General features: G+C 42.9%; 3 protein-coding genes across 3 annotated transcripts; 1 reads left to right on the top strand and 2 right to left on the bottom strand.

Moving 5' to 3' along the window:
* Positions 1 to 218: 218 nt before the first annotated feature.
* LOC127757947 (alpha carbonic anhydrase 7-like) lies at positions 219 to 1,591 on the bottom strand. Its single transcript, XM_052283539.1, has 2 exons — positions 1,461 to 1,591; positions 219 to 1,375 (listed from the first exon to the last, which is right to left on the bottom strand). Exons 1-2 carry the CDS (start codon positions 1,525 to 1,527, stop codon positions 597 to 599), a joined length of 846 nt encoding a protein of 281 aa, XP_052139499.1. The 5' UTR covers positions 1,528 to 1,591; the 3' UTR covers positions 219 to 596.
* A 7,925-nt stretch (positions 1,592 to 9,516) lies between these two features.
* LOC127757958 (F-box only protein 7-like) lies at positions 9,517 to 10,813 on the bottom strand. Its single transcript, XM_052283548.1, has one exon. It carries the CDS (start codon positions 10,811 to 10,813, stop codon positions 9,554 to 9,556), a length of 1,260 nt encoding a protein of 419 aa, XP_052139508.1. The 3' UTR covers positions 9,517 to 9,553.
* An 8,042-nt stretch (positions 10,814 to 18,855) lies between these two features.
* Positions 18,856 to 19,871, top strand: LOC127757799 (uncharacterized). Its single transcript, XM_052283386.1, has one exon. It carries the CDS (start codon positions 19,163 to 19,165, stop codon positions 19,550 to 19,552), a length of 390 nt encoding a protein of 129 aa, XP_052139346.1. The 5' UTR covers positions 18,856 to 19,162; the 3' UTR covers positions 19,553 to 19,871.
* The last annotated feature ends 6,043 nt before the right edge of the window (positions 19,872 to 25,914 follow it).

Genomic DNA, 25,914 nt, shown 5'->3' with positions numbered 1-25,914 from the left:
TTGAATTAGTTCTTACTGTTCGATCCTACACCTATGTAAGACTATACCATCATATCTTGAAAGTAGAAGAGTCTCGATCCCCGTCGTGCTTCAACTCCCATCTCGAGCCCCGGCCAGTGGTGTGGCGCGGTGGCTGCGCATCGAAGGGGATTAGCTGGTGGTTCTGCTTAATCTGACATGCACTCTTTGGCGTGGAAGAGTAGAACAACGGGGGAAAGCCTAGCAAACAATTGATAAATCGCTGATAGAAATATACAATGTCAGTAGCAAATTGTTGACAAAGACAAACTCAATGACAATAGAGTGTATTCTCTCCTAGTATATTTACCCCTTCTTAGCTACAAATATATACATATATCGATCGATGCGTCAAGCTTGAAGAACGGAAAAATGTCCAAGCATATAGTAATTAATCCCCACCCCCACTAGTTAATACAAAGATACGCGAGCCCTTTATGTATTCTCCAAAAAAAAAGTATTTTGCGATGTTAATTAATTATATATAGTGCATATCATACGTCGAAATGTTAATCAAATCAACTCAACATCAAATACAAAAAACCAAAAAAAAAAAAGAAAGAAAAAAAAAGAAAGAATCACTTGGCGAATTCCTGGAAGGAGACGGCGCTGCCCGGCGGGTTGTAGTAGAAGACGGCCCTGCCATTGAGCGGCTGCGCCGGCCTGGCGTCCTTGGTCGGCAATGGCGACATGAGCAGGTGCAGCTGCTCCTGGCTGATCTCCCTCACCTTCCCGAGCACGCTCCACACCACGTTCTCGCCGCACGGCGGCGTCGTCAGCGAGCCGCCGTACCGGAAGTAGCTCCCCGTGCGCTTCTGCAGCGACCTCATCTGCACCAGCCCGGCGGCGACGTGGGCCTCCTCCTTGCTGAAGTCGCACTCGTCGGCGCCGAGCTCGGCGAGGTGGTCCTTGAACTGGAGGTAGAAGGAGTCCGGGGCGCCGAGCTTGTAGAGGACGGAGATGACGGCGAGGCCGCCGTCGGCGTCGGACTTGTGGACGAGGTGGAGCTCGAGCGGGAAGCGCCTGCCGTTGATGGTGTGCTCCGACGGCGCGTGCCAGTGGATCGCCTGGAACCTGTACGGCTTCCCGGCGATGATCACCTGGCCGACCTCGCCGTGGAACTTCATGGTGATGTCCTTGCCGTTGTTGACGATGGTGGCGTTCACGGCGTTGTAGTTGCGGTCCAGCGTGTCGAGGTCGGAGCGCGGGACGACGGTCTTGGTGTTGATGTCGATCGGCGACTGCGACCTCCCCTCGCCGCACATCCTGTACTCCGGGCTCAGCTTCCCCCAGTTCGACGGCCCGTCCATGGCGCCCTGGATGTAGGTGAAGTCCGGCCCCTCGTTCCCTTCCGCATCTGCATCCATCCAAATCAATTCAATCGCCATTCGCCATTGCTGATCGATCGATCGATGCAATTAGTTTCGGGGTGCGTGGCGTACGAGAGAAGGCGACGGCGACCGACGAGGCGGCGACGACGAGGACGATGGCCGCGCGGAGAGACACCATTGCTGGCTAGCTTGTTTCTTGATTTCTCTCCTAGTGATGTTAATTGTCTGAAATCTCAACTTTTTTCAGAGGGGAGCCCTGCAGAGTATTATATGAACAGGTGATCTTTGCAAGACGCAAATTTAGCAGGTTGTTGTTGGACGAGTGGACAGGAGGGCATAATTACGCTGGACGGCCATAGATTTTGTGTAATAAAGGATTAATTTAGCTATGCCAAAAATAAGGAAATATATACTTCACACATACAACAATGATTATACATATATTACAGGTGATTTCTGCCTCTGAGGCTCTGATGATTTTTTTCGGCAAAATAGCCATTTTCGTCCCTAAACTATCGCCCGAGGCTCAGTTTGGCCCCTGAACTATCAAATTGTCCAATTCCGTCCTTCAACAATTGATTTCGAACTCAATCTCATCCGTTCCCCTTGATAGCACGCCACGTGGCCAGCTAGACACGCGAAATGTCTGTCCTGCCCCTCACTCAATTCTTTACATGTTGGATAGCTGACGGCGTTTCAGGCTCCCTGTTGCCTCCCTCTCGTCCTCGTCTTCTCTGTTCGTATAGCTCCGACATGCTGTGTCTCATGGAAACTAGGTCCTGAATCACCCTTTTTGCTCTACCTTCAAAGTGTTCATCGATCCAATACTTGAAATCACAGGGCTGCTCAACTTGGGAGCATGCCAGGAACCTTCTTCCAGTGTCTGGACCAGACCAACAACAACACAAGATTGGGAAGAATCCATGCCGGCATGTAAGCCCTGTCCTCACAAGCATCCCCTCTGAATGTTCTTCAAGCAATGTTTCAAGCTGCACCAAATCGACGAATTTTTATCAAAAAAACAAAGAAGACGAGGACGAACATGTAGCATACCTATGTAGCCGCCATGACGAACAGAGAAGACGAGGACGAGAGGGAGGCAACGGGGAGCCTGAAACGCCGTCAGCCATCCAACATGTAAAGAATTGAGTGAGGGGCAGGACAGACATTTCGCATGTCTAGCTGGCCACGTGGCGTGCTATCAAGGGGAACGGACGAGATTGAGTTCGAAATCAATTGTTGAAGGACGGAATTGGACAATTTGATAGTTCAGGGGCTAAACTGAGCCTCGGGCGATAGTTTAGGGACGAAAATGGCTATTTTGTCATTTTTTTCTGTTTCTTTGAACGACTGAATTGTACTCCCAGGGTTTACCTTTCCGTTTTAAATTAAAAACCGCTCCTCACCATTTTACCAAAAACCAGTAAAAACCGTAAAAAAAACAGCTAAAACATACTGTATCAGTTTTCACAAACTAACCATTAGCGGTTTCACAACGTCGTTAACCCTCGTATATACATCAGTACATTCTGTTCTGTGTATGCTATTTCTCTACAAATAAGGCGAAATCAATTCCGGCCAACGGTTTCCGTTGGGGAAAAATGTTTTAAGGAATGAAATGCCTTCTTGAAAAATATTTACAAGCTTGCAATATGTAATTGGAGTGAGCTATCTAAATAACAAGCAGTACAGGTTGAAGATATGTGATGGTAGGAAAAATGGATGTGCAACCAAATAAGCCATGCACTAATCAACATTACTAACATTATAGCGTCAATGGCCATGGCACTACGCCAACTTTACAGAAACATTAACACATTGGCTCATGTTACAAGCTGTAACACAACACATGACTCGCTGAGACTTTCCTGGAGAGTGGAGAGGACACAAACTCAGTCAAGTCAATCAAAAGCAATTAACTACTCAATGGCAGGCTAATGTGTCAATGGTGTCAGAGGTGAAGCAAGGAACACCACTTCAGTCTTGCTTAGTTGCTATTCAACAGTGGACATGTACTTCCAAGGTCTCACCTTCGAATGTTGATCTTGCTGCTCCGTTCACAGAAATGCGAATGACAGCAGATTGCCGTGCTATCATCTGGAGAATATTGCGGCCAGGCAAACAGGTAGCCGATGTGCAAATGAGACAAGATGCTGGAAATTGGAGCAGGTTTTTTTCTGCTTCTTCTTGAATCACTGGACTTGCGCTCGGCACCAATCTGTACCTGCTGAGCTTTAGGCCTTCTGGTTTTCGTTTGGTTAGGTTCAGTTGTAGGGGACGTGGATGATCGTGGGCTTGTTCTAGATCCTATACGTTTCGCATTATCCCCCTTCAGCTTTTCTCTTGCTGGTGTGGCATTAGAAAGCCTCTGTGGTTTCTGCGTTGCTGCACCCTGTTTACTCACCTGTAGGCCCGAGTTTAGTTCCAAATTTTTTCTTCAAACTTTCAACTTTTCCATCATATTAAAACTTTTCTACACACACAAACTTCTAACTTTTCCGTCACATCGTTCCAATTTCAATCAAACTTTCAATTTTGGTGTGAACTAAACACACCATTTGTTGGTTCTGGCTCTGATTATTACTACCTTCATACTCCCCACAACCCACTGATGTTGAAACCTCCTGCACAAGGAAACATCTATAGCTATCAGCCTATCAGCATGTCAAAAGGAAGAGGAGAAAGAACATATTGCAAGCATTAATTCATAGAAGAAAGGTTCAAACATGAGATCTTTCAGGGAAAATTGCAGCGTTGTCACCAATTATTGATTGAACATGTGACAATGTGATGCTTCACTTTTTTATTCAGGTAAGTCCAAGAAATTGCAAAAGCAATCATACAAAGGTAACCTTCCATGATATAAGCAACAGAGTGCAATAGATATGTTAAAAGCCATTGGTGAAATCATTCTAGAGAATGGGGAAATCAGTAGAATTCTACATCCAGAAATGAACAGTAAAATGATACTAGAATAACAGATATGTGCTAAACTGCAATATTACCTTGTTTTGAGCCAGCAAGGGGTCGACACCTTGAACTTGGTCCTCATCAGAATCATCCATTTCCTCACGTTCAAATTCGACATGCTGGCTATCTTCCTCTGAATCACTTAATTCTTCTTGTTCCATTACAATGCCTTGCACTGATTCTTCATTAGGCTCTTCAATCCCATGATGGGAACAAACATTTCCATCCTCCAGCTCCGAAACACTAGTTTTGTCCTTACTAGACACCTCTGCCCTATCATTCAATTTGCTAGTGCTACCTCCGGCATCATTTCCATTCATGTAGTCCCTTGAAGAACATAAATGAATGTCCAAGTCAATATTATTTTCCTTCTCACAAGGGATTGTAGATTTTGTTCACTAATTTACAAGTGAAGTTTAATGTGAGAAATAAAATTTCCTAATTAAAACATGGCTGGATTTAATCATTATTAAATTCTCCATAATTAATTATACTCTCTGAAATTTTCATTTATTAATTTTAACAATACAAAGAATAATTCAATAATTATTTAAACAATTATTAATCATTAAATGATCTAGATAAATATTTTGTTAAATACTTTTGAGTGTCCAACTATTTTCGTGATTTTTCTTGGAATTATTTAAGCATTTTAAGTTTTTTTGAAAATTCAAAGATCATTTCAGTGATTAATTTAAATGGAAAAGTAATTAAAATCCTCCCTCCTTCTTGGACCAATTCCAGTGAAGTCTGTTTTTCTGTCCCTCTCTCCAGCAGGCTTGCCTTCTCTCCGGTCAAGTCTAATTTGTCTCCTCCTCCTTTCGGCCTGTTTGCTTTCTTCCTTTCCCCTTCGGCACAGCAGCAGCAGAGCAAGTCTAGGAGCCTCCCTCGGTCCCTCCTCTCTCTCTATCGCTCGGGGCCCACGTGCCACATTGCCGTCTTCTTCCCGCTCGCTCCTCCAGACCGAACCCCTGTGCCCGTGCGAAGCCGGCGCTGCCTCTCCTTCCAATCCCACCTCCCCTTTGCTCCCCTTTCTAAATTGGATATTATAATAGGTTCCTCCCAATCTCCTCTACAATTTCCTCAAGAAAGCTCCATCAATCTTGCGCTAAATCCCGCGGATTTCGGTTCAGTTCCCATCCCAACGAATTCGGGATAAACTGAAGTAGTTTTTATCAACAGCCGGATCTCGTCGTTCCCGAGTCGGCTATTATGGAGAGATTGAGAATCGGACGATTGACAGACAAAAATAAGGTGTTACCACTACTGGGTCAGCCAAAAATCATATTAGTCCCATTCCAATAGTAACAGGAACTAAACATCTTTTTTTTTTCTGGTTGAAAAGCCCAACACTACCAACCAGGACTAAAAATCATTTTAGTCCCGGTTCAAAAAGCGTCTAACCCCTACTATCTTTTGTCCCGGTTGATATTACCAACAGGACTAAATCAACGTGTAGGATATAATCCCTCACACTTATCCTCTCCTTCTCGATTGCAAACTCCTCCCTTTTCCTCCTCCCTTTCCTCCTCTCTCCTCTCTCTTATCCTCTCTTTTTCTTGCAGCAGCAACAGCGAGGAGCGAGCGAAGGTGGCCTGGCGCCGTGGCGGCGGCGGCCTGCGCGGCTTTGGCTCCGGCGTCGACAAGTGGATGATTTGTGATGTCTTTGGATCTGTAAATTTGTGATGTGAATTTTTTATAACAATTTGAGTATGTTGATTCGATCTTTGAATTTGTGGATGATTTTTTTATGTTTCTATGAACGTGGATGATTTTATTGTTGAGTTTGGTTCAAAATCAATATGCAAACAACAAAAAAAACAATGAAAAAACTAAAGAAGGTAGCGCTAGTCCCAGTTGGTAACACACCAATCGGGACTAAAGATCGCATCTTTAGACCCGGATTCGTGGTCAACCTAGGACTAAAGGGGTTGCAAACCGGGACTATTGTGGGTTTCTCCAGCAGTGTACTAATGGAAAGTTATCAATTTTGTAAGTAGTTAAGATAAGATGTATATAAATTTATATTGATGCTATTAAATCTAGATGAGGGCAAACCATCTTACAATATAAAAAGGATTGTAAAAGGAGGGAGTACAAAATTCATAGATTTAAAAAGTTGTCGGTCGTTAGTCAATACTCCCTCCGTTTATAAATATTTGACGCCATCGACTTTTTTAAATATGTTTGACCGTTCGTCTTATTTAAAATTTAAGTAATTATTAATTCTTTTCCTATCATTTCATTCATTGTTAAATATATTTATATGTATACATATAGTTTTACATATTTCACAAAAGTTTTTCAATAAGACGAACGGTCAAATATGTTCTAAAAAGTCAACGGTGTCAAATATTTAGAAACGGAGGGAGTAGACAACAAAAGAGTAAAATGCATTAGCGGTCCTTAAAATTGTATGGTTGTGTCATATAGGTCCGTAAACTCTCAAAATACATATCCAAGTCATAGAACTTATCAAAGTGTATTACCTAGATCCCAAATTGACACATCCCCTCTAGGATTCCTACGTGGCGCTGATGTGGCAATGCCACATGGACGTGACGTGTCTTTCTCTTTTTTTTTCTTTTATTTTTCTTTTTGTTTTCTTCTCATTCTTTTTTTCCTTTTCTTCTACACGGATCACATAGAAAAGAGAAGAAAGGGAAAAAATGAGAAGAAAAAAAAAGAAAAAGAAAGAGAAATTAAATGGGTCCCATTTGTCAGTTAAAATAATGCCATGTCATGTCCGTGTGGCATGTCACATCAACGCCACGTAATATCCTGAAGGGGCTATGGTCATTTGGGACCTAGATGACACACTATGACAAGTTCTGGGACTTGGATATACATTTTAAGAGTTTAGGGACCTAAATGACACACTCCTACATGTTTAAGGACCGCCCCTACACTTTACTCAAAACAAAAATAGCAAAACGAGGAAAAAGAATCCATATAATAGCATATTATAGAACTCTGGTTTGTTGATATATTGGAGGACAAACCGGATATCAAATTAAAGTTTCCATCCAAATCGATTAATCAAATGGACAGAATTCAGATGCTTCAATTTGAGTATCAACAAAAAAGAGAGTAAATTTCACTAAACTGATTTAAGTTATATATGAATCATAAAACTATAGTTTTAACATCAAATTTATCATAAAACTACAAATTTAAGGTGGAGTATCACAAAACTACAGATTTAATAACAAATTTTATCACAAAACTACAAGTTTAACATCAATTCAATCACAAAACTTGAAAGTTTATAACTTAACCATAACATTAGTGCTAAGGGTTTAAACCCCAAACTCTACAGTTTTGTGGTAATTTTATTATTAAATTTTTATTTTTGTGATACTTAGCCTTACACTACTAAAAAACCATCTTTCATGGCGGCCATTTTGGCTTTCGCTGGCGGAATTTAGAGCCGCCACAAACAAAGGCCAGTGAAAATCAAGATCTTCGCTAGCGGTTATTGAACGCCAGCGATAATTCATTTTCGCTGGTGGTCGTCTTAAGCCAGCCGCCAGCAAAGATCCATTTTCGCTGGCGTTTGGCCTAAGACAACCACCAGGGAAAATGAATTATCGCTGGCGGGTTACACTATGAGCCGCCAGTGTTAATGCTGCAAAGTTTCAAAAAAAAAAAGCGGCGCTCCGTCCGCCTCCGTTAACGCTCCACCATTCAAAAATTTCCACAGATACTTACCCATGCTCTTTTTGCTGGCATAAACAATCACATGCACCATAAGAGCTCAAATAATTATCGATCGATCTCTAGGAGAAAGAAAAGCAAGCAGAGAACGGTAGAGAGAAATCAAGAACAAATGAACTTACAAACCGAAAAATCACATTTCACATTTCACATTCCTGCAAAAAAAAACCCCCCCAAAATCCCTAATCCCAATCCTCCAACCCACAATTCCAATCCCAATACGCCGATCTCGTCACCCTCTACAGGGAGGAGCTCGTCACGACCGAATCCGCCGCCTGCGGCCCAGCAGCGGTCACGTTGTCATCGCGGCGGCGGATCCAACCTCCCCCGTCATGGTGGCGGCGGCTCCGGCCTCCCTTGTTGACGTGGCGGCGGATCCGACCTCCCCCGTCGTGGTGGTGGCGGCTCCGGCTTCCCCCGTCGACGCGGCGGCGGATCCGGCCACCCCCGTCGTCGCGGCAGCCGGATCCGGCCGGCCCTGAGCTCGCGGCGGAGAGGCGGTAGATGCGACGGCAGCCCGCAGCGGTGGTGGCGATGGCAACTGGCAGCGGTGGAGGAGGGAGGAGGAGAAGGAGAGCCCGCCGCCAGATCCATCGCCCACGTGTCGTCGTCGCCGAGACTGGCCACCGCCGAGCCCGGTCACCGCCGCCACCCATCCCCTTTGCCGCCGTCGCTTGCGCTGTCGGTGGAGAGGGAGGAGGAGAGGGTTGCGCCTCGGTGGGGAGGGAGGAGGATGGAAGAGTGGATTTGGAGAAGGGTAAGAAGATAGGAGGGAGATGGAGAAGGGTAGGTGGGGTGGAAAGACTGAGATCTTCGATGGGATTATATATTCGCCTCGAAAATTTTTTTTGCAGCAGTACTCTTTACCTACTGCCAGCGAAACATTTTCGCTGGCGGATACTTAAGAGACCCGCCTCAAAAAATAGAGTTATTTTTTATGGTCGACCTCTTATCATGACCACCCGTGAAAATCGGTTTTCGCTGGTAGTCCATAACCCCCCACCCCTCGTTATGTTTTTGCTAGCGGTTTTTACATATAGCCGCCAGCGAAAATTATAGGGTAATGCCATAAAAAATTTGTTTTTCTAGTAGTGTTAAACCTGTAGTTTTGTGATAAATTTATTATTAAAGCTGTACTCCCTCCGGTTGCATTTTGATTGACGTTTTAAACAATGACACGGTCTACAAGATATATCTTTGATCTTATTTTTCTACTATAATATATATAATAAATAAATGTATGTTTACTTTTATTATAGTGCTTTAAAATACAAATTTATATATGTTGTTCTAGTTCTTTTAAACTAAATATTTTTAAAGTTATTGATAGTCAAAATTATAAAAGTTTGACCTCAACATTGTTCAAAACGTCACGTAATATGGAACAGAAGAGAGTAGTTTTATGATACATCATTATAAATCTGCAGTTTTGTGATAATTTAGTTAACGTATCAATAGTTTTATAAAATTTACTAAAAAAATGTACACAAAGGGTAACATTACACGCATTTATATAGTCAACTATATTTTGCAGTTTTAGTAAAACTTGGAGTAATCCAAACTGGAGCTAGTGGCCAATTCAGCCACGGCTGAGGATACTCCACATCGATCGCAGTGTCATTCGTATAATCATAAACTCCAACGTCCCGACGAAGATGTTTACGGTGAACCAAGTACCCGTAGTCATCGTCGAAATATATGTGATTTGGCATCAAGTGTGGATAATCCTTCACTGGCAAGCACATCGAGTAACTAGTCCCAATAAACAATGCATTGTTACCAATGTCATCGACGTCATCAAGATCTTGCTTCTTGTAGTCAACCTTGTACACCCCGATTTCAGTTGTTCGTACGTCCTTATGCTCGCTACCTTCATCTTCTTCCGTGACTCGCAAGACCTGCAGGATGTCACCTTCCGTGGTACGTACAATGTAGAGGGTGCCCAATTCACCCATGGTCGGCTTGAGAATCAGCCTATGGGTGAAGGAGGAAGAAGCACTGACGACATCAATGGCGTGGATGGCGCCGTGAACGGTCTGGGCGTAGAACACGCCGTCGTGGTAGATGCAATCTTCGAACCACTCACACTCATTGTTCCCCATCTTGATCCATGTCCACTTCTTGTCGCCGGATCTCGCGAAGGAGAGCTGAAGATATGGGTGATGGATGAGCATCACCGTGTAGTCGTCGCCGCGCGATGGGTCGGAGGAGACGACGGCTTTGAGATACAAGAACTCCCTGAACGTCTCCGGCGGGTGCGTCACCGTGTGCATGTCATCGTCGTTGCTCCGGTGACTGTTGCCGCCGCCGTCGTAGTAGACCAGCTTGTAGTTGTTGAGGTTCCCGGCGTCGTCGTAGAGTGGCCTTACGTGTTCGATGGTGGCGACGGGTGGGAGGTCGAGCTGCTCGCCGGTGGCCGGGTTGAGGAGGTGGAGCTCGGAGCGGTGGTCGGCGGTGACGAGCCAGCCGTGGGATGACCCGACGACGTGGCGCTCCGCGATGGGCGGGTCCGGGAGGGGGACCGTGTAGGACGTCGTCTTGTCGGCGAGGCTGTAGAGCACGGCGGCGCGCGGGCCGGCGGCGGCGGTGGTGTAGAGGAGGCAGGGCGTCTGCGCGCGGGAGTAGAGGCCGAGGCGGCGTATGTCGCGGGCGGTGGCGCGCCAGAGCTTGCAGACGGCGGCGGAGCGGAACAGGTCGGGGAACTCGAGCTCGAGGAGGACGAGGCCGAGCACGTCGGCCGGAAGCTCCGACCAGTCGGCGGCCGCCGGAGTGTCCATGGAAGTACAGATCGATTAGCTAGCGTCGATGAAAGCGTGCCACCAGATCATCCGCTAAAATAATTAAAGCAGCGCAACTGATCGAGGCCGATCACATCGGAGTAGAAACCGAACAGGTTTTAGAAATCTGTTTAAAATTAAGAAAAAAGTCCAATTTCCAACCCCGAACTATTGTGTTGGTCTGCTTTACACCCTAAACAATATTTAGGCCATAGTTATTGAGACCGGACCGGTAATTGAACCGGTGAGGCTCTCGGTTCAATGGTTCATTGGTTGAACCGGTTGACTCGGTGGTTTAATCCGGTTCAATAAGTGGTTAAATATATTAATCATTCTACAAGGCACTGGGCAACCTGGTGGTTGGGGAGTTTACTAACTCCCATGAGGTACTGGGTTCGAAGCCCATCGAAGCCTTTTGCGAATTTTCCCCCGCCAACACCATTTCTAGCGTGTACAGCAGCCATAGGCCGGTTCAAAGCGTTTTTATTCCCCGGTTTAATAGCGTTTTTTTTACCTAAAACCGGGCAGTCTAACCGGTTTATAGTCTTGTCGATTGTAAGCCGGTTTATAGCCTTGTCGATTGTAAGCCGATCTTTTACCTGAACCGGACCGGTGGAGGCTTTGGTTTAATAGCGGTTTTTACCTAAAACCGGGCAATCTAACCGGTTTATAGCCTAAAGCCTGGTCGATTGTAAGCCGATCTTTTACCTGGACCGGACCGGTGGAGGCTCTGGTTCCGGTTTTTCCAGACCGGACCGGTGGAGGCTCTGGTTCCGGTTTTTCCTGGTCCGACCGCCGGTCCAGTCCGGTTTTAATAACTATGATTTAGGCTCACTTAGCTAGGTTGTGTTCGGCCGTCTTTAGTTCATCCCCAACTACCCCAAACTTGCAACTTTTCATCACATCATATCGCATCTAAAACTTTCCTACGCACATAAACTTCCAACTTTTTTTTTCCAAACTTCCAACTTTCCCAAAATTTCCAACTCTTTTCAGGAACTAAACACAGTCTAATTAAGTATTTTGAAGACTGTGTCAAATTTGACCATGTCTTATATTATGAGATTAAGGGAATAGTTAGAAAGCATGCAGAAGATATCAAGACAATCATGAGTTAGTGCTAAAGTCTTAAGTCTTACCAAGTGTTAAGGTTGTGTTCTATAATACACTTTTCCAAACTTCTACTTTCTCATGACTATTTTATTTTAAAAAATATATAGTAAAATTGCTTCAAAAATTATATTGATTATTTTTTAAAGTTTTTCTAAGCTAATATTTAATTAATCATACGTTAATTCATCGTTCCATTTTACATGCTGGGAGAAGGATTAACAATTCCAAATGAACACATCCTTAAGAAGAAAATAATATATTGTTTACAGTTTCTTTTTGCGTAGGTATAACTACAGCCAAAAGAATTACAGGATTAGATCACCTTTGTCGTGACTAGGAGGTCGCGATTCCGTCTCAAGTTTGCATGAAGAGGACGCGAGAGCGTTACTTATTGTCGTCGCGTCTGCCACGCGCGATGCCGCTCCCGCCCTCTCGTGCACCCGATACATGTGACTAGGTTTGTGTGCTCGACAATCCCCCCACCACTGTCAACTCGGTGGTGTACGCACGCTGCACACATGAACTCACACGTGTTCACGGACGCAGATTCAGTGACATTCCCCCGTGACATTTTTTGTGACATTAAGTCACTGACATGTGGGACCCACATGTGTCTGGACCCACATGTCAGTGACTCAATGTCACCGAGAATGTCACGGGGGAATATCACCGAATCCCAATCCCAAGTTCACGAAGGATGATGTCACGAGTTTGCACGCTGAACTCATGAACTCGCACGATGTCGTCAGTTCGCGTGGTGCATTTATGTACTTGCATGATTTTGCGCCGATGACATCACGAGTTTGCACGTTGGTGGTAGGAACTCGCGCGCGTCCACCAGCATGTCAGCGATTTCGCTTTCCTATAGACGCAACAACGGTATAATGATGCCAATTATTCTAAAACGAGTATATTTCTACTGTATCGGTAAAAATAATATATTTTCAATTTTTTTAAAGCATCCTTAGCTAGGCCATATATCAATCGTGCATAGTACCCAACTGAGTTCATCCACTTATTATTTTCTGTCTCGATCGTGCATGCTCTCTCGGGCCTCATATAATTCATCAAACTCTCTATGGCAAACGTGCGAAAAATGAAAGAGAATCGGATCAAGGCTACTCAAAAGAATCCAAACAGAACGACGCGACGAGCCCCATTTTTCCTCCGTGCGTATGGTGAACAGTACTCTACGACGACAGATCAGAAAAATGGGACTGCATGCGTGCACGAGTGTCGTTAAGAGCAAAACGACATAAAAAGCGACTACACAAAAATTTCTGATGCACTTTATTTCTGAGATTCGACAGAGATCTCTAGGTAACCACGTCTATCCAACACATCCCCTTCAGCCCCTGAAACTGCTAATTAATCACAGATTGAGACGTTTTTCTTACATACAACTGCCTCCGGAGTATTAAGGTTTGAGAAGAAAAAAAAAAGACTATAGCGACACTTATTTGAATAGAAGTGAGATGATGGTTGAGGTAAAATGGAAGGTGATTGACAAGGAAAAATAGTACTTCAAAATAATGATTAGTTTAGGATAAATTTTGAATCCTGAAATAGTAACTATTTTGAAATGGAGGGAGTACTTCTTTTGTTTTAGAACTCAAGATGTCTTGATTTTATTGTAAGTCAATTATTTTCAAGTTTAACCATATAAGTTTGTAAAAATGATATAATATATATATATATATATATATATAGTATATATCTTGATGTTCCCTAGAGGGGATGAATAGGCATTTAAAACTTTCTTGAAGAAAATACAGAAACAGAACTTTTCAGATATTTCCTAATATTTTTGGATATTTTTGAAATGTTTTCGGATATTCCGAAAATCTAAGATTACGAGTAAACTAACAAGGTAAGAATAAAGAATAGCGGCAATTGGGGAGAGGATTACACAAACAACAATTAAACTATTAGCGACACCAAATAACAAAGCTAGATGAGTGAGGGAGATCACAAGGACTTTTATAAGACGATCTGTTCCTAAAGTTCAAATTCTTAAGGGGGTTTTCTACTCTCCAGTGAGAAACTCATAATGAGTCGGGTCTTTTTTAATATCTCATAATTATAATTGCATCGACTTTTGTTAATTAACCTTATAATATTCTGATGAGTAGATACTACTATATGATCAGTTTATCCGAACTTCTCAATTCTTATACGCGTGGCGACGTCGGCCGCCGAGGCGGCGACCGGAGAAGTAAAAGCGAAGCAAGCTAGCATGCGCATATATACGTATGTACTACGCCACCACCAACGACGACGACGTACGGACGGCAGTCGTCTTCCGGCAGCTAATAGCTATAGCGGCCGGTCGTCTCGTCGACGGCGACGTCGCCGGCTTAGTCTCTGCGGCGGTGCCGCCCCACTAGCCTTGCCGGCCACTCGCCGTCCGCCGCGCGTCGCCAAAACGAGCCGCGTGTAAAATCGTCAAAACGCGCGATCTCAGCGCGTGTGCATATGCACGCGTGGTTAAAAAGCGTTCAACGGGCGAGTAGCTATAGCTAGCTAGCTTAGCTAGATATAGGTCAAAGGAGTGAGCTAATAAGCTACTCCCTCCGTCCTAAAATACAGCAACCTTATACTGGATAGGACATATCTTAATACAACGAATCTGGACATACCTCTATCTAGATTTACTGTACTATGATGTGTCCCATCCAGTATATAAGGTTACTATATTTTGGGACGGACGGAGTAGTGCTTATTGCACATATTATAGTGAGCTAAGCTAGCTCAAGAGCAAGACTAATAATACAGCTAACTTGTTAGCTGTAAGATTATTTGCAGCCTTCTCTCAGCTCACCCATATAATAGTTACTCCCTCCGTTCCAAAATATAAGGCACAACCACCATTAACCCAAAGACCAAGAAACAATTATTATTATCTCCTAGTTTGAATCACCCTAATAAATATAATGCATGCATCCAATAGAATTTGAGATCTTGAGGGTGGAGGATTTAAAAAAAGTAATAATTTAATGGAGAAGAAGTCCTAATAAATTGTATACATGCATGCATGCCTTATGAACATCCTAAAAAAATAGTTGTGCATTATATTATGGAACAGAGAGAGTAGCTCTTTACAATTAATACATGACCCACTTGTCTCTCTCACAGAGTTTCTTGGTTCTTATGTGTCCAAGCCGGCTGTAAGTTTACAGCCCACTTCTCCTCTTTCTTCTCTCTTCTCTCCTCCACCTCAGTATTTAGTCGGCTTACAGCCTCCTATTATACTTGCTCTAATGCTGCACCATCGATCACCAGCCACTAAGGCTATATACATGCACATATATATTTTAGTTTACTATACCACAGCTATTTTAGTTAAGTTTTTTCTATTAGATGACATGCCAATCGATAGCGAGAGAAGTGTTTATAATAATTTTGTGAATATATACCAAGACGTATGTGTCGGCTCAGCTAGAGATGTTTATATATAGCAGAGTAATTATATGTGAATGTCTTACAATGATGAATGTATACTCACATTTACATTAATGTTTATGCCTGTTCAGATTCAAAGTACTAGAATTTATCTCATTTTATACTAGATTGCTATATTTTAAGACGGAGATAGTAGTGAGCGAGTAAAGGGAAGTCTTTCCATTAAGTTTCATTGATTACTATTATATAATATTTTGTTTTCTGAAAGCTGATGGTTTCTCTTTTTTTTTCCTTTTTCTAAAGCTTGTTATTTCTAGTTGCATATCAATTCTAGGATAATCTAGAAGTCAAAACCCTAGCTACGTCTATACCATGCAGACAGTCTCGTAGTATTTTCCTGTCTATATATCATGTTTCAATTAGCTACTTAGAGCTCTTCGTGATTAACAACCCACTCTCGTTAAAGGGATTGAAATAGTCTTCCACATAATTTTGACTCGATCACCATATTAGTGTCCCCATTTCACTTTATTTTCTAATGCTAACAAAGCTTTTATCTTGATTAAAGTGTTTTTTATGGGGAGCACTACAAAAGCAAATGTATAAACAAAGAAAAGTACAGGAAGAAGGATCATAAAAAGTATAGTGGGGTTTAGAATGTGCGTGAAAGGACGTGTTCTTTAATTGATATCGACATTCAACAAGGACAAGTTTTTGTTTTCTTGTGCTTCAACCTTTTGCCTAGGGTCCAATGAATCTGTTATGCAACACATACAAAACTGTATTCTATTAAGGAATATCGGCAGCCTTGTTGAAAAAATTTAAAAGTGAATTACACGTATGTATATAGGTCATCACTTATTCTTGCATACCAAGTTTTATCTTAGGTTACTTGACCTAATTTTTTCTTCCAATTTGGACAAACTTTTCTTCCCTTTAGTTTAACTTTGAGCCTTTTCATTCTCTTCTCCTATATGTGATATATTCTGAATGAAGGAAATTCATTGGCACTGCCCCCCCCCCCCCCCCTCTGGTGGCCTTCTCTCTTCTGTTCAATACTACATACACGCCTCCTTTCTTCATATATCTTCTTGCATTGCACCCCATGTATTTTCCGTTGCTTTGACTCTTTCATATCCTATGAACCACTACAATATTGCTAGAGCACACTGCTAGAGAGATGGGCGTGAGTTGACCTACACCATCCATCCCTATGCACCCTTTTCGCAGTCACCATGTTAGTAGAAGTAGAGGATGGGAGCAACGAGGTGCGTGTGATAGTGGCATCCTCCAAAGGAGGATGCATTGGACTAATGGGGGAGTATTTTGCCATTAGGAACCCCGTGAGTGAGTTTCATTTTGTTCTTAATGGACGTTTTACCCATCAAGGATCAGGGTTCAGGTCCCCATTACCTTATGCAGGATGCCTTGATCGATGATTAGATCTTGGAGCTAACTCACCATCACAGGAGAGAGGGGACAACGAGCTAGGGAAGTAGCAACAACAACAACAGCTAGGGTCCAAAGCAAACCAAAAGAATGAAAAATGATTGAAAGCGAAACCATTAGTTAATTAATTGTGGTGCAAGAGGAAACTTCGGGGAGAATATTTGGTCGATGCTGTTAAGTTGTGATCGAAATTCATTTGCACTTAATAAAGGCCAGCTTCCGTAGTGGAGCGGAGGCCCGTCGCCCGTACGGATCATCATCCCTTTTAGGGTTTCACCATATATATCTCTTGTAAGCCACCATGCGGCGATGTAATCTCACCCCAGATATAGTGAAGATATTTTGCTGGCTGGCGTCCGTGGTTTTTTCTCTCCTGTTTTGGGAGGGTTTTCCACGTTAAATCTCGTGTCTTCTGTGATTGATCTATTGTTCTTTATCGTTTGTTCGCTTATCGTTTCCTAACAGATGCGATATAATGTGCAATTCACTAAAGTATTGAATTAACGTGTGATCTGTGTTAGCTACAAACAATTAAAAGGAGAAGAAGAAAACTCAACCGCGAACATTGTGAATTCTAAAACACAATAATTGCTCTTGCATTATCCCATTACAATAACCATATATATAATGGATATATAGTTGGATACATAGCCTTGGATGCATTAATCGATCGTCTCCAGCTTCACTCAATGACCATATATTCTTGACGGTTCGACACCACCTAAGGTAAGATGTGTTCTTGTCGGTCGAGACTGGTAAGGTTACATTTCTTGGCTTTTCAAAAGTTTAATATTCTCCGTAGTTCTCTTGGCGGTTAGACCGCTAATAGAACTTTCCCTCACGATTAGCAACCAAGAAATTAATCTGGATTTCCTTGGCTCTCTAAATTTGGTGGTTATTATTTGGCAGGTAGCCGTAAAAATATATTGCTTTGGTGTTTTTGACCGCAAAGAAAATTCTGGATTCTTGTAGTCAAATAGCAAGCATATATAACACATCACGTGTATATATAAATAGAACTATAGATGCCGGGGTACATAGCGTTCTTACTGAATTGAAATGATGCGGATCGTGCAACAAATGTTTATATTGGTTGTTAGTGCTTGATGGAGAGGAGGATCCATCATATCGATCGTTTTCGGCCTGTCTATATATATGACCAGTAACACGCATTGGATGCATGGTCTCTATTAGTTTCACTTTCACTTGCAAATTAAACCACATGATGACCAGTACACAAATCCATTTTCACTTGCAGATTTGACAAGAGGTGCAAATGATTCTTACCTCCACTACAAGGATATGGATTAGGCCTGCCCAAATGTTGGGCTCCACATGTATCCTACTACTAATGTTTTGTGATCTCTCCCCCTTTACCTGGGTATGTTGCTTGCTAATTCAATTATATATCTTCAAAAAAAACCCTCTACTCAGCACAAAATTATGATTTTGCCATCTAATTACATATATGTAATATGCATGGATAAGAATGAGATCATATATATGCATGCTTGGCACTAGGAAGAAGCATTTGTTGTCATAAATATAAGTGTCGGTGTAGTTTACAGTCGATTTGCTCCATTAATTCAACGGTTATTTAATAACTTCTATACCTTTTTTTATCTTGTTTATTATAAAAAATATATACTCCCTCTATTTTTAACATATAACGTCGTTGTCTTTTGGACATATATTTGATCATTCTCTTATCAAACAAATATGTAAATATTATTTGTTTTACTGTGACTAGTTTTATTATTATAGACACTTCAAGCATGACTTTTATATTTTTTTAATATTTTTTAGTAAGACAAATTGTTAAACATATATAGAAAATTCAACAACATCATAGTACTTAAAATTAAGGTTATAGTAGACTAGAATAAGACTGAAAAGACAATAATAGTAAAATCTAGCTGAAAATGCACATCAAGTTTATTCCGAGATGTTTGACGTGCGCAACCGGCCTCGAATTTCACGAGACCGCCCTGATGCAAATCAGCATGCAACAGTCAAGGACGACAACAAGATAGAGACAAAAAAAAGAAATGGCTGGTCGATTTCACTAATTCTCACTTTCTCAGTGGCTATATCTTGCTTTTGGTGAGGCATGACATGAAGTAAGCAAAGCTCACTTGGCTAGTCCAATGGCACAGAGATGAAGTATGCTCCAAAGTTTGTGGCTATCCTCCTAATACAATTCCTTTAAATACCACACATAACTCCTCCCCTCCAACCCCCTACTCTTTCGCCAAGAAATACTACACCACACACACATTTCTAACTTGTGAATTGTGATCGATCGATCATTCGGTCGTGCTAGCTACCTCGTAATTTCATCATCCCAAATCTCCTTGCAAAACTCGTCTTCGTCGTCGTATCATCATGGGGAATTGCATGGTGATTCAAGATAGGAACAGGGAGATCAAGATCATGAGCATGGACGTCAACGGCGAGATCCTGAAGCTGCCGCCGCCGCCGCCACCCCTCAACGGCGTCTCCGACGACGACGACGACGAGGCACTCCGGCCGGCGACGGCCGACATGGCTGACGACCCACCCGGCGGCGCCGTCGTGAGGGTGAAGCTGGTGGTCAGAAAGCAGGAGCTGAAGAAGATGCTGCTGCACAACGACGCCGCCGCCATCTCCCTGAACGACATGGTGTCTCTCATGCAAAAACAAGCTGAAGCAGATGAGCTGCTGCACCAGCAGGAGAGCTGCGGATCAGTGTGGCAGCCTACCCTGCAGAGCATACCTGAAGGCAGCGTTTTCTAGCTGCATGCAGAACAAAGAATGATGCATGCATGAATTTACCATTTTGGATCTCTTGAATAAGTTTATGTATGTATTCATGGACAACAAGAGCAGTCCTAGCTTATATATGTATATTAGAGAGAGATAGAGGGGTATATAATAGCTAGATTGATAAGGAATTTTGAGGCAAGGATTCTCTTTGTCTTTTCTTCTTGATTAAACATATGCATGTAAGAAGGGGTAAAGATGGTCCTGGAAATCAAGCAAGATGATAGTTTTATCATGCCTTCGTTCATGCATGAGAGATTATGACTAAAAACTCTTCATTGTATCTACTGTTTGACTCAATTTCATGAGAAGCTGAGCACAGTTCTTCGGCTCCATTAACAGAACTATCATATTTCATTTGGAAGCTTTAGACTCCAAAGAAATACATGATCTTCGCTTGGCTAAGGGCCTGATTGGTAGGTTCCAACTCTTAGATTTAACATCAAGAACTGGATCTGGAGTGAAATTATGGAGCAACCAAACCCAGCTCCACCTCTCTAGTTAATCATTTTGTGAGAGCACTCCAGCCAGCTTCACTCCCATTGTATGGAGTTGAAACTGTTTGACTGGACTCCAGCTCTCCTGGGAGTTGGAGCTCTATCAAACATGCCCTAATTATACATAACATTAGTACGGACATCTGACAGAGATTAACGGTTCGAGAAGTTAGCCAAACAATACCTACTACTCGCGTTGCCGACCCACCTTAGAAGCATCCTTCCACCTACTTGTACTACTCGCTTTGCCGACCCACCTTAGAAACATCCTTCCACCTACTTGTGTCCAGAGTGCAGATATATGAGGAGAATATGGACATGATTTCCACCTGGACATCCCGGGAGCAACTCAGCCCATAAATATGGAGCACAACCTCGATAGTATATGAATGGTGGGTGGCACTGCTCATAGGTCGAAGCCTATCAGAAAAAGGGGGGTGTGCACTCTCATCCTACTTACGACATGGAAAATATAGGAGAGAAATCAATGAATGTTCCAACATAAGAAACTCTCGATAATCAAGCTAATAGCAAAGATCAAGGAAGAGGCCAATACCTTAGACTTTGGCGGAGGAAAACATCTCTTCTTGAGCTTATAGCTTAGCTATTTCACCATGTAAAGTTTCCCTTTTATATATGTTCTGATCGATTTTCTCCTGCGCATACAACAATCCAAGATTTTTTGGCAGCCAAAACAAAGCCGCCAATATTATTTGTTATCTTGATGATCATAACTAGTTGATAAGGATACAACTATTTTATTGAGGGTTACGTAGAACCGCCAAGTTATATCCTTGGCGGCTGTAGCGGTCATGAATAAGGTATTTCCTTGATACTTCCTTTGGTGGTTGTAGCGGCCATGAATAAGGTATTTTCTTGATAATTTCCTTGGCGGTTCGATAACATCTAAAGTAAAGTATATTATTGTCAATCCGAACTGATAAGTTTTTATTTCTTGGCGTTTTCGAAAGTTGGAAATGATCGTAATTTCTTGTTGGGGAGATAGAAAAAAAAACTCTTTCCATAACAATTAGCCGCCAATAAAATGGAATTTTCCTTGGTCTATAAACTTGGCGGTTGGCCGGCAAAACATGTTACCTTAACGGTTTTGATGCTATCCTTGGTGGTTTGTGCCCGTCAAAAGAAAAATCCTGGATTCTTGTAGTCATGCTATAATATTTAAAGAATTGGCACACTCAGTGTTGCTTCGTTTTCTGTACGTGTGTCCCGTTGTTAATTCTGTTCGTTGCAACTCTGACGACAAATAAAGATGTTTACAGAGATAGATTTGTTTTTTACTGCAGGAATGTATATATGGGCTGCAAAGGCCTATAGGCTTTCTCGTCCATCCGCTTCAGGCCTTAACTCGTACTCGGCGCCGGCGTCCTCGTATCTGCACGGCGGAAATCGACGCCACGCGGAGGAAGAAAGCAGGAAGGTATAGACCTGAATGCGATCCATATATAATCCTCCGGCTTTCCCTCTTTTAAATCCGGCCGGCAGAGCTCCGGCCACGAAGCTTTTTTTTTTAAAAAAAAATATACTCCCTTCATTTCTAAATATTTAACCCTTTTAGCACATGTTTAACCGTTCATCTTATTCAAAAACTTTTGTGAAATATATAAAACTATATGTATACGTATAATTATATTTAACAATGAATCAAATAAAAGGAACGGTAAAGTATATTTAAAAAAAATGAGCGGCGTCAAATATTTATTAACGGAGTGAGTATAGTCCTCCGGCGCGGCCGTTTGGGAGCTTAATTAATTTGGCGTCAGCTTCAGCAGCAGGCCCAGCTCGCCGCCGGCGACTCGTCTTGGCACGACGACGTACGGCAGCGAGCACACCATCGTGGCCACCGCTTGCATCGTCCGAAACGATTAGGAGGAGAGAAGGAAATACATGGGCCGGAAACGTTAAGCTATATAAAGAAAAGCCCAACTCGTACGCAACTGTTCAAGAATGTTTGCGAAAGAGAAAGGCCAAGGTGTGTACTTTTAAGAATGACTCTGGTCCAAACAAAGGGTCAGCTAATTAGGCCAGATAAGAAAATGTCCGATTTAATTATCTCAAATACAGGTCAAATCTCATTCGTAACTCTCAATTGCAAAACCGTTAAAACGGCTGTCCCGCGCGAGATCGTGCTTGGACACTCGCCTGCGAAAGAAGGTAACAACAGGGATGCTGGCGAGCCCCCTACAAGCTTGAGCTCGGGCAGCACCGTCATCATCGATCTTCATCCAACCCTGAAAACGGTATGGAAATTTCCGGCTGCCGTTTCTAGTTTACACCGACCGTTTTCAGTCGGTATCGGTAACCAACAGTGGTGGAAATGGAAACGGTAATATCTTCTGGAAATGGTAGTGGAAATGAGATGGAGGTTTTTCCGACCGTTTTGTCGGTAACCGTATTTGTATGATAATTTTCGTCAAAATTCCAAAAAAAATTCTGGAAGTTCTCTAGCGGCTTAGCCTGCCCAACCCATCAGAAGTCCATGAATGAAGGAAGTCTGGTAGGCTTGCAGCCCATAAAAAAGGGGAAGTGACCAGAGAAAAATGTTGTTAATTAACCCTATGATGTGGCATGCGGATTTTGCTGAACTTTGGTCTTCTCAACTTATCGATGTTAAGTATTGTTAAACTTTGTTTATAATGTTCATCAAACTTATTATCATATTATTAATCATCATATAACGGTGTTATGTGGTGTGTGATGATGAAAGAATAAAGTTAAAATGTCATTTACATGCATAGTTAAATGTGTGCTATGCCACACTCTGCTAATTCTGACATGAATTTCGACTTCCAACCAATATCGGTATATTCCGTTCCGACAGTCTCGTTTCCGATATACCAATATTACCGATATCGTTACCGTTTCCAGATCTACCGTTCTGATTTCATTTACGAGAAATATATATGAAAAAGAAAATGGTATTGGGATTTTCCGACCGTTTTCATCCCTATCTTCAACCGGTCTTCATTTGAATAATTGCAATGGTACAATGAGCGTTTGGAAACTTGACATCACAAAGTCACAGCAAAGCTCAACGCACGTATACAATCAAGCCAAGAGAGGGAGGAGGAATTGCATGTCTTGGTTTCAACCTTCAGAAGACAAAAGTGCAATTGGGTGTTCAAGTTCTTGTAACTGATCCAAGGGAACTTGAGAAAATTCGTTACATAACAAAGGAGCGAATTGAGAAAATTCTGAAGTGCTCTCAAAGAAAAAAGAGAGAGAGAGAGGAGGAAGGGAGAGAAGAGCGCACCCGTGCCCCAACCGAACGGTAGGAGAGAAGAGGGGAGGAGCCGCCGCCGCTCTTCCAGGATTCGGCTTGCTGCTACTGTCGCCCTCCTGCCCTCTCTGCTTCCAGTATACCCTGCTTTCTCAAAGTGTGTAAGGAGCTAGAGAACGAGGCGAGGATGAGACATGGGTCCTACTATTTTATTTTATAATATAATATAGACATAGGATAGAGATTAGATCAACGTGCGCCACGTAGAGCAAAACTGTGATCCAAACCATTTGAGAAGGCCCGCAAACTAAACCGGTATTGATGATTGATGGAGTCATTATACATAGCTTTGCTGTTAAGGGATACATATTAGATCCAACATATATTTTAAGGGATTTAATTAATTAAATTTTTGTTTCTAGCTAATAGGTTAAATATATAAGGGCCTATATGTAACATCCTGAAAATTCAAGACAATAAAAAAAATCACTAAAATTTTGAACTTTTTAAAACTTTTGCATCATGCTGGTTGTTATGATTACTATTGCTTGCCAAACCGTAAATGATCACAAAGAAAGTAAAGTAAGGATCTAAAATTTAAGTAATAGATAAATTTACGAGAATATAATATTTAATTGTTAACACTACAAATAATTACGCACAAGAAAACAAAGCCAGACAAACGGAAGGTTAATTACTAATTTAAATTATGGATTAATTACTAAATACTTGAACCATGTGTTGCGTGCCATGACATCTAAATACACTTGAAATGATGACCATTTATAATGGAACTCTATCTATAACATAGTTTCACTAGGAGTAATTAATGGGATATTACTAAACTATAATGGTCTATATAAAGGTAAACCAATTCACATGAAATAATGGTCATATAATTAAATTAAGCTTTATAAAATTATGTGAGGTTTTAATTAAACAATTAGATTAATATTATGCCGAGTCTCAATTTACTATTTATAGAATAAATAGATTGAACCTATCCGTGTAAAATATATTGCTATACAACTAAACTCGACCAATCTGCTAATGTATTAATCATGAAAAGTCGTTATATTAAATTCAATATTACCCCAAAGTCTTCAAAAATATATGAGTTCACCTTAGGGCCAATAACTCAAATTAATCTAAAAAGAATTCATTTGTGCGATAAATAAATAAATATGGGTAATAATTTTGGATAAATTTTCATGAGTATTCAGTGCTTAAGTTTAGTTAACATTTAACTAAGTACATTTAGAGTTTATAGGATTAAAATTGTACAGGAGATAGGCTAAATAGGGTTTAATTAAGGATAGCACTATTCATTGCACATGAGGTGTTTGATGGAGTTCCTAGCCACCCTAGCCCTCTTCCTCCCCACTGCCGCGCCTAGCCCTTTCCCTAGCCCTGTCGCGCCGCTGCCTTGCACCCCACGCCGCCGCACGCCGTCGTGTCGCCGTCGCCATCGCCGTCGCTCAGACGCGCCGCGCGCCGTCGCTTCGCTCTGCGCGGGCCGCTGCCGCGCCCCCTCGCGTTCCGTTGTGCCGCGCGCCATCGCCGTCTCCGGTCGCATCGCCTCGAACCCCACCCCTCCGCGCGTCACGTCGTCGTTGCCGTCGCGTCGTCATCATCACCGCGCCGCGTGCCGTCGCCATCGCCGTCCCGCCGACTACACTGCCGCACCGTGCACCGTCCTATCGCCCCACCGCGCTCCATCGCGACGCCGTCGCCCTTGAGCCCCGCGCCGCTACCGCGCCATCGCATCACCGCCGTCGCCATCACCGCCTCGAGCCCCGCCCGCGCCGCGCACTGTCGCCGTCGCGCTCGCCATCCCAACGCCGCGTCGCGCCATTCCATCGCCGCGCGTCGCCATCGCCCTGAGCCCCGCGCCGCCGCGCCATCCCGTCGACGATTAAAAGCCGGCCACCCCTCCCCCGAGCCCTATAAATGCCCCCTCCCCTTTCCCTTCCCTCCCCACGCCATTTCCCCCTCTTCTCCCCTTTTTCCCCTTTCTTCACCTCCACCGACGCCGCATTCCGCCGCCGCACCGCCGCTGCCGTGCCCCGGCGCCTCGCCGCCGCCACGCCGCACCCTGCCACCACGTCCTCGTCGACCCCGCCGTCGGTCCGGTGAGCCTTCCCCTCCCCCACCGCTTGACGCCGCGCCGCGCCGCCCGCCGGTTCCAGCCGAGCCGCGTGAAGAGAGAGAGGAAGCAGAGAGGTAGCAGAGAGAGAGAAAAGAGAAAGGAGAGGAGAGATTAGAGTGGGCCCCACGTGTTTAGTGAATAGTAATCCCCTTCTTAATCTTTATTAGTTGAGTCTATTACATGTGGGTCTGGGTGGTTAAAAATCTAATTATAGAGGTTTTATAATCTCGAGTCTATGACATGTGGGCCCTACCGGGTTTAATGGCCGGTTTGACCCTAGTCAAAGGAATCGAGCCCACCTGTCATTTGCCCATATGATTCCTTTAGAAAGAAAAATAAAAGAAAAGAAAAGAAAATAGGAAGACCCCACCTGTCAGTCACTATAGCCTGTGGATAAGGTTGTATTAAAAATAAATGAATTAGGAACAGTACCATTTCGCAATTATTAGAA

Source organism: Oryza glaberrima, chromosome 12 (genome assembly GCF_000147395.1).
Source record: "Oryza glaberrima chromosome 12, OglaRS2, whole genome shotgun sequence".
Taxonomy (NCBI): domain Eukaryota; kingdom Viridiplantae; phylum Streptophyta; class Magnoliopsida; order Poales; family Poaceae; genus Oryza; species Oryza glaberrima.
Note: the sequence above shows the minus strand (reverse complement) of the source record. Positions and strands in the feature narration are given on the sequence as shown.

Bases quoted from the DNA above. Each gene is read 5' to 3' on its own strand.
- LOC127757947 (XM_052283539.1), bottom strand. From the start codon at position 1,527: ATGGTGTCTCTCCGCGCGGCCATCGTCCTCGTCGTCGCCGCCTCGTCG. The intron at 1,376-1,460 runs GTACGCCACGCA...GGATGGATGCAG, and splicing joins GGTCGCCGTCGCCTTCTCTC to ATGCGGAAGGGAACGAGGGG.
- LOC127757958 (XM_052283548.1), bottom strand. From the start codon at position 10,813: ATGGACACTCCGGCGGCCGCCGACTGGTCGGAGCTTCCGGCCGACGTG.
- LOC127757799 (XM_052283386.1), top strand. From the start codon at position 19,163: ATGGGGAATTGCATGGTGATTCAAGATAGGAACAGGGAGATCAAGATC.